General features: G+C 33.1%; 1 protein-coding gene across 1 annotated transcript; it reads left to right on the top strand.

Annotated features, from left to right (window-relative positions):
• LOC139859980 (uncharacterized) lies at positions 1 to 3,626 on the top strand. The gene is made up of 9 exons (XM_071848754.1): positions 1 to 1,018; positions 1,123 to 1,572; positions 1,686 to 1,876; positions 1,937 to 2,211; positions 2,298 to 2,305; positions 2,408 to 2,603; positions 2,708 to 2,797; positions 2,845 to 3,278; positions 3,340 to 3,626. The coding sequence occupies exons 1-9, from the start codon at positions 1 to 3 to the stop codon at positions 3,624 to 3,626; spliced, it is 2,949 nt and encodes a 982-aa protein (XP_071704855.1).
• Positions 3,627 to 8,619: the final 4,993 nt, after the last annotated feature.

Raw genomic sequence — 8,619 nt, forward strand, 5'->3', positions numbered from 1 at the left:
ATGGACTCGACTTGGATGTCCTTGTGTAGATCTTCCCCTGCATACAAAAAAGGACTTGACAAATTTATAGAACATATTTTCTCTAAAAAGGTAAAAGATGGTCATATATATTATCCGTGCAAATATTGCGGTAATCACAAATGGGTTGATCGGGTCCAGGCTAAAACACATTTGCAATGTGACGGGTTTTTCGAAGGTTATAAAATTCCAAATGTGTATTTCGAACCAGATGATACGCCAATGTTTGAAGATGATGATGAAGATGATATGCAAGCATTGGCCCAATGCGTCTTCCATGTGTTTGAAGATGAAGATGATATCCAACAAACTGAAAATCAGACTGTACCAAACTTAAATGCTGAAAAGTTTAATAAAGTATTGGAAGATGCAAAGAAAGAATTATATCCCGGCTGTAAGTTCTCTGTTCTTTGGTTCATTGTTAGACTCTTCCATTCAAAATGTGTTGGAAAATGTAATGAAAAAGGATTCAGCATGATTCTTGACACAATGAGGGGAGCCTTCCCTCATGCTGCCATACCGAAGTCATTGTATGAATTAAGGAAGATAATAAGAGATTTGGGTCTAGGTTATGAGAAAATTGATGCTTGTCCAAATGATTGTATGTTGTGCTGGAAAGAAAACAAGGATAAAATTAAGCGTGACGTATGTCAGACCTCAAGATATAAACAAATTAATAATGATTCTAAAAATGAGTCAACCACAGAAGCTGATAATGATGGTGATTATAAAGCTAAGAAGGTTGGAGCAAAAGTGTTGCGTTATTTTCCATTCATACCGCGCTTGCAAAGATTGTTTATGTCGCCTAAAATGGCCGGGTCGATGAGATGGCATGAAGAGAGTTGTACGAAAGATGGTAGATTAAGACATCCCGCAGATTCACCAGCCTGGAAAACATTCGATTATCAGAATAGTGAAATTGCTAAAGAACCTCGTAATGTGAGGCTTGGTTTGGCGAGTGATGGGTTTAACCCTTTTGGAAACATGAGTGTTTCACATAGTACATGGCCTGTTGTTTTGATGCCATATAATCTACCTCCATGGTTGTGCATGAAAAAACCTTTTTTTTCTTAAGTTTACTTATACCCGGTCCATCTGCTCCAGGTAATAATATAGATGTCTATATGCAACCTCTAGTTGATGAGTTGAAAGAGTTGTGGGATACTGGAGTTAATACTTATGACGCATCAACTAAGAGTTACTTCACACTGCGTGCTTCTTTGTTATGGATGGTAAGTGACTTTCCTGCGTATGCGAATTTATCGGGTTGGAGCACTAAAGGTAAATTAGCTTGTCCTTCATGCCATAAGGAAACCAGATCAACACGGTTATCAAACTCCCACAAAGAAATCTTCATGGCACATCGTCACTGGTTAGAATTGTTGCATCCTTTCCGTATGGATAAAGATTCTTTTGATGGCACGGAAGAATGTGAAGGGCCACCGCGTAGCTTAACAGGGGAACAAGTGCTTGCGGAGCTGAAAGGTTTTGAAATAAAATTTGGAAAACTTGTGAAGGATAACCCATCCTTACCATATAATTGGAAGAAGCGAAGTATTTTTTTCAGTTACCATACTAGAAAAATAACTTAATACGTCATAATATAGATGTAATGCATACTGAAAAGAATGTATGTGACAGTCTCATTGGAACGTTAATGAATATAGATGGAAAGACCAAGGATCATTTAAAAGGACGTTGTGATTTGGAAGAAATGTGTATTAGACATGAACTTCATCCAGAACCTTTATCAAATGGCAAAGTGTATTTGCCTCCTGCATGTTTTGAAATGTGTAATGTGCTAAAAGAGGTGAAAGTGCCAGATGGTTATGCTGCTAATATTTCTAGATGCATTCAGGTAAAACCTACTCCAAAAATGTTAGGCCTAAAAAGTCACGATTATCATATTTTGATGCAGCAGTTGCATCCCGTGGCAATAAGAAATATTTTACCGAAGCATGTGCGTTCTGTTATCATGAAGTTATGTCGGTACTACAGACAATTATGCTCAAAAGTTCTTAATCCTAATGATTTATTTAAGATGGAAAAAGATATTGGAAAAATACTTTGTAATTTAGAAAGGATTTTTTCGCCATCATTTTTTGACGTCATGATTTATCTATCGGTTCATCTAGCTTCAGAGGCCAGATTAGGGGGACCTGTTCATTACCGTTGGATGTATCCAATTGAGAGGTGACCATTTATGCTGTAGTAAATTATACTCGTTTGAATACAACTTTTTTTTTTGAATCTGATATAAACTTTTTTTGACCACTCAGGTATTTAGGTACATTAAAATCTTATGTGCGAAACAAGAGTAAACCCTAGGGTTTAATTGCAGAAGGATATTTAGCGAAAGAGTGTTTGTCATTTTGTTCTCTGTATTTAGCCAGTGATGTCGAGACCATACATAATAAGACTAGCCGAAATCATGATGATGGTGGTGATGATACTGTCTTACCAATATTTTTTATGCCTGGTCGACCAATTGGTGCAACAACCGTAGTAAAACTCGACTATGACACTTTGGCTATTGCACACTCACATGTGTTGTTCAATTGTAGTGAAATAGATTTCTTACGAACGTAATTTATTTAAATTTACTATGCTATGAGATTATTTTTTTATATGACATTGTGTAATTTTGACGATAATGTACATTATTCTCTTTTTGTTACTTTGATTGCAGAGAGCATCTGAATATTCTTAGTCATCAAAATCCGAAAAAACGTAAGCGTGACATTCAACATTTACATAGTGAGGAGTTTGAGGAGTGGCTGTCTGATTACGTAAGTTATTTTTGCTAGTTTTATTACGATAATGTAGTGATGATATAACTGAGCCAAACTTATTACTGTATAAACAAATTGCCTCAAATCAAGTTGATGAGGACATGACTAGTTGTCGGGATAACAGAATCACAAGTGATATAGAGACATTGGCAAACTATCCAAGTGAGGTTGTAAAGAAATATAAGGGATATATCATAAATGGTTTCCGATTTCACATTAAAGATGTAGAGAAGAATAGGACAAAACAAAATAGCGGAGTCATACTTCAGGCTCTAACAAGTAGCTTCTCGAGTGCTAGAGATAACGATCCTATTGTGGGAGATGTCACTTACTATGGTGTTTTAAATGATATAATCGAGTTGCAGTATGGTGATGAGAAGAAAGTTGTTTTGTTCCATTGTGATTGGATATCAAGTGGTTCCAGGATAAAAGTTGATGAGAATGGGTTTACGACACTCGATTTTCGAGGTCTGAAGCAAACTAAAGAGCCTTATATCCTAGCAAGCACAACAAGTATTCTATGTTGCAGATCCTGTTCGTAAAGATTGGAAAGTTGTGATCAAGACAACACCTAGAGATAATTTTGACATGGATGAACAAATTTGTATCGATGATGTAGAAACACATTTGCAGAGTGACACACCGACGGGTCCTCAACTTGTAGAAAATGAGACTATTGATATGGTTAGAGGCGATTTGGATGGGGCCATTGTTGACGATGATACTTTAGTTGCTGCTACAGATAAAAATCAAATTGATCATGATCAGGGGCGGATTTGTGAGTGTTCAACATGTGTGCTAGAACAAGGCTCATAATTCAAAGGGGCCTATAATCCTACAATATATACTCGTAGTACTTATGAAAAATATTGTTATGACTAATGCTGGTATTTAAGAAAATGAGTGTGTGTCATTTAGTTCTTTTGTATTTATCAAAAATATCCCAAAACTATAGTTTTTATCGATGATGACGGAATTTATGTTTCTTATGATACATATATAATCTCAAATTTCAAATATAGAGAATGGTTAGTGTTGTACGAGTGTAACTTGTACTTAATTTATTTGTGTTGTAATTTCTATATCCAACAGATAAAAAAAATATATCATAGTACACAATGGTTGTTACTTGTAACTTATAACTTACTTTATCGGTAACAGTAGTATGGTAATTAATGGATTGTGTGCTGTGATGGACTTGTAGGTCCCACCTTTTTATTTAGTTTTGTTTTATTTTTTGTATAGTTAGTTATTATAGGATATAAATTGTCTATCTTACCCTTAAATGGTATATTGACCTAATAGCAATTTAAGGGTAAAATAGAAAACTTGTATCACCAAAAATCTTCTTGTAAAAGCAACCTATTTCTCTCTCTTCGGTTGTATTTTCCCATCATATATATCATATATCTTCTTGTAAAATAAACCTCTCAAGTACACATACACCTTTTTTAAAATACAAAACTAGAAAATTTTCGTCTATTTTATTTTTTAAACAAAACACAAAGATGGATCTTCATTTGTTCCCATATTGTAGTGATGCATAACCCAATTTTCATCTAAATTGGTTATGCCTCACTACCATTTGGGAACCAATGAAAATGAAAATGGTGGATCTATCAATTTTAAAGGTTGTATTGTACAAACAAACAATGCATAATGTTTGGTGATGTTAGTTTTTTTAAAACACAAAACTAAAAAATTTTCATCTTTTAAACAAAAGACAAAGATGGAGCTTCATTGGTTCCCATATGGTATTGATGCATAACCCAATTTACATCTAAATTGGTCACTACAATTTTCATCTAAATTGGGTATGCCTCACTACCAATTGTGGCTCAATGCATTGCTAACACCATGAGGGTCAATGATCCGAAAGACAGGTTTTCATGATCTTTTTTCATAATGTTTAGTGATGTTATTTTTTAGTGATGTAATTTTTTTTTATGCTTTATTTTTGCAAGACATGTATATCTATAAGATGAAAAAGATGGAGATATGTGCTTTCTAAGATCTTTTTTCAGGCTCAAAACCCGCAGGTCAAAAATCATGCTATTGTTAGCAACGGATTGAGTCACTTTTCCACAATCAGAATAACTATGATCTCTCTGATCTGATTATGGAACAGTGACTCAATGCATTGCAAACACCATGAGGGTCAATGATCCGGAAGACAGGTTTTCATGATCCTAGATTTGGTACCTTTTGTATTTGGGTGTTGAAAATGGTGGATAGATAATGGACAATTAAAAGTTGAAGTGTAAATTGGAATAAAATGTATGTTGATTTTGAAAAGGTTAAACTGCTATTTAAAGAAATTACATTGGAACACTCTGGTGGATATACATTGGAAATCGAGTTGCGTATAAAGTTGAGAAAGCAATATTTTGATCATTTAGTTATAGAATACACATATTTAATTTAAATATAAATAGTTTAAATTATTACATCATCAATAGCATTTTACAATTGTTTAAAGCACATGTTACAATAGCCTAAAACATGTCATTACATCACCCCAAACTCCCTTTTAAAAGATAAGAATAGAAGATTATTATTAAAATAAATATAAACACCATATAAATTATCCCTTTTAAAAGATAAGAATAGAAGATTATTATACAATGGATATATTTGCAACGGTAGGTTTTCTCCTATATAAATACGAGTATATGTCCATTCTTCCATACCTCAACACCATATAAATTATCAAATTACTCCAAAATCAAACGGTCATCACTACAATAAAAATCACTCAAAATGGCACCTACTGTCATCCCAATTTATGTTTACTACAATGGTGAGTATTCGGATGATTGAAAATGGTACACACTTGGCGAAAGAGAAACTTCTGAAAAAGTGGAGTACAAACAAACGGACTTGGTATGATTTAATTTCGACTAAGGTGGTCGCCTAGATCTCTTTGTGTTTTCACCTTCACTTGGACTGCCTCAGTCGAAAACACAAAGAGATCAGGTAACCACTTCAGTCGAAATCATACACAATGTTGGCCCTCTCCCTGCTACTAAACCCGAGTTCTCGAGTACAACAATGAACTCGAGTTTAGTAGCAGGGAGAGGGCCAACATTGTGTATGATTTCGACTGAGGTGGTCACCTGATCTCTTCGTGTTTTCGACTGAGGCAGTCCAAGTGAAGGTGAAAACACAAAGAGATCTAGGCGACCACCTCAGTCGAAATTAAATAATACCAAGTCTGTTTGTTTGTACTCCACTTTTTCGAACGTTTTTCTTTCGCCAAGTGTGTACCATTTACAATCATCCGAATACTCACCGTTGCAATAAACATAAATTGGGACGAGAGTGGGTCCTATTTTGAGTGATTTTTATTAAGAATCATCATTCCATTTATTAATTAAGATCCATTTATTATTATTTATTATTATTATTATTGTGTTTTGTAGAACTATTCGTGGTCAAGGCAGTCCAAGTGAAGGTGAAAACACAAAGAGATCAAGTTTTTATAGATTATGACTAATTTTAGTTTTTATTTGTGTTGTAATTTCTATATCCAACAGATAAAAAAAATACCATAGTACAAAATGGTTGTAACTTGTAACTTACTTTATGGGTAAGGTAAATGCATCCTTATTATGTAGGTAATTATTATGTGGGTAATTAATGGACTGTGTGCTATGATGGACTTGTAGGTCCCACCTTTTTATTTAGTTTTGATTTATTTTTTTTATACTTAGTTATTATAGGATATAAATTGTCTATCTTACCCATAAATGGTATATTGACCTAATAGCAATTTAAGGGTAAAATAGGAAACTTGTATCACCAAAAATCTTCTTGAAAAAGAAACCTCTCAAATTGCATATGATATTATTCGTTTATATGGGTAAATATGCTTTTTCAAATGTTAGTAATGGGCATATATGATACTATTAATTTATGTAAGTGGGTATGTATATGTGATTTTAAAAGTTAAGAAGGGTATATGAAGTTAAAAACTCTAATTAATTAGTCAATTTATTTATTGATAATTAGTTAAAATTGGAAGATATTGAAGTCAATCCAAATTACTTAAAGATTATTAGATATTATATCGTGAAATTTAAATTCAAAAAATTAGCTTCTATATTCTTATCTTTAAAATGGGAGTTTAGGGTGATGTAATGAGGTGCTTTAAGGTGTTGTACTATGTGCTTTTAACAATTATAACATGTCATTACATCGTACATAACAAAGAGAAAGCTAATCTTCTTTGACTCTATAACAATTATAACATGTCAAAAAAGTAACTAAGTGCCAACGTATACAAAAGGAATACTAACCTTCTACGACTCTCAAAAAAGTGGTGGAACATCGACTTCTCGTTCTATAATCTGTCACTTTTAAGTAGTTTGTTTTCTTCACTAATTTATTTTTATTTTATCAACATTTTCTTATTCTAATGTTGTAGTAATAATGACTTGATTAAGAAGTAGAAGTAATTAATAGGAATTATGATCCTAATAATTTATTTTGTTTGGAGTCAGTATTTAGTAATCTGTCAGTATTTGCTGCGATGTTTATGGTTATTTAACCGCCGTCCTTTTGCTGACGTGGCAACGCCGTGCCCTATCTCTGACCACCGTGGTTGTTTTCCACACATCCATGGGTTTGAACCCACGATACCAGAATGCATGTCGTGTTTTTGGGCCTATGAGTTGGGTGTTTTTGTAAACTGATTTGCATATAACTAGATTTATGTTAGTATCTTTTAGATTTTGTATAAATTATACTCCTTTAATTTAATGTAAATATTAGTAGTAATTTCTATTAATTATATGATGATCAGTTTATTTGCTTCCATTTTTCCTTCGTATTATCTGGATTGCTTCCATTTTGCTTAGGGTTTTTCATCACAACATAGTTTTTAATTAATACATTTTAACATGAACCAATCAATGGGGCTGCACGAATTTATGTTCTTTATGCTAATAGAAACAAAGACCACCCATAAGGTGATTCCTTTTTAATGTTTGTTGTTGACTAGCTCTGCTCTTTTACTTGTATATATGTTTGTATGCAATTTGCTGTTGACTTGTTGCTTAAAACTGTCACTGGCCATTAGTCCCTTTCTGATCCAAAGTTCAACTAATATACCTTAAAAAGGAAGGGTTCCATTTGTTTTGTTTCTTTTATGTTTTGTCTCTACTGCAGAATTCAATTGAGTGCAGAATTGAATTCAACTACTTATATTCTTTTATTTTCTTAACTGCCGAATTCAATGCTAATAATTCTATCCCAAGTAAATGTGAAAAGGCTAGGGGCCGTGTTCAATTTGCATCATTAATTAGATTACTAACTAACATCATTAATTACATCATTAACTATATATTGTTTGGGCGAGTTACTTTGCAATCATGTAAACTGAATATATATACACTGAATACGCATTGAGAAACATAACCTATTTTTGCATTAATGTTGGGTTGGAAGCTCATTAAGAAACATAAAAACTTTACACATTTGTTTATCCTCCAAAAGAAACAATCATGTTTTTTGGGCTATGTTTGAACTATTGATCGACAACCATGTTTATTCAATGAATTATTAAGGATGTACCGATGGAAAATCGGCATCGATATGGAAGGAGTATTGGATAAAAATGTTGTTGAGAAATGTGAATTATAAGTTGTAAAATGTGTAGGCTCAATGGATTGTAAACCTGCTTTGTTAATCTAATGATGTTAACTGTTACCTATATTGTTTTGTATCTCATGAAGTTAATGTAATAGTTTACGTTTTTAAAAAAAGAATCCATTTAATATGGCTCAACTACAATTCCCAGCTGAAATTT

The sequence above is a fragment of the Rutidosis leptorrhynchoides genome, chromosome 7 (genome assembly GCF_046630445.1).
Source record: "Rutidosis leptorrhynchoides isolate AG116_Rl617_1_P2 chromosome 7, CSIRO_AGI_Rlap_v1, whole genome shotgun sequence".
NCBI lineage: Eukaryota > Viridiplantae > Streptophyta > Magnoliopsida > Asterales > Asteraceae > Rutidosis > Rutidosis leptorrhynchoides.

Bases quoted from the DNA above. Each gene is read 5' to 3' on its own strand.
- LOC139859980 (XM_071848754.1), top strand. From the start codon at position 1: ATGGACTCGACTTGGATGTCCTTGTGTAGATCTTCCCCTGCATACAAA. The intron at 1,019-1,122 runs GTACATGGCCTG...CATCTGCTCCAG, and splicing joins AAACATGAGTGTTTCACATA to GTAATAATATAGATGTCTAT. The intron at 3,279-3,339 runs GTCTGAAGCAAA...TCTATGTTGCAG, and splicing joins TACGACACTCGATTTTCGAG to ATCCTGTTCGTAAAGATTGG.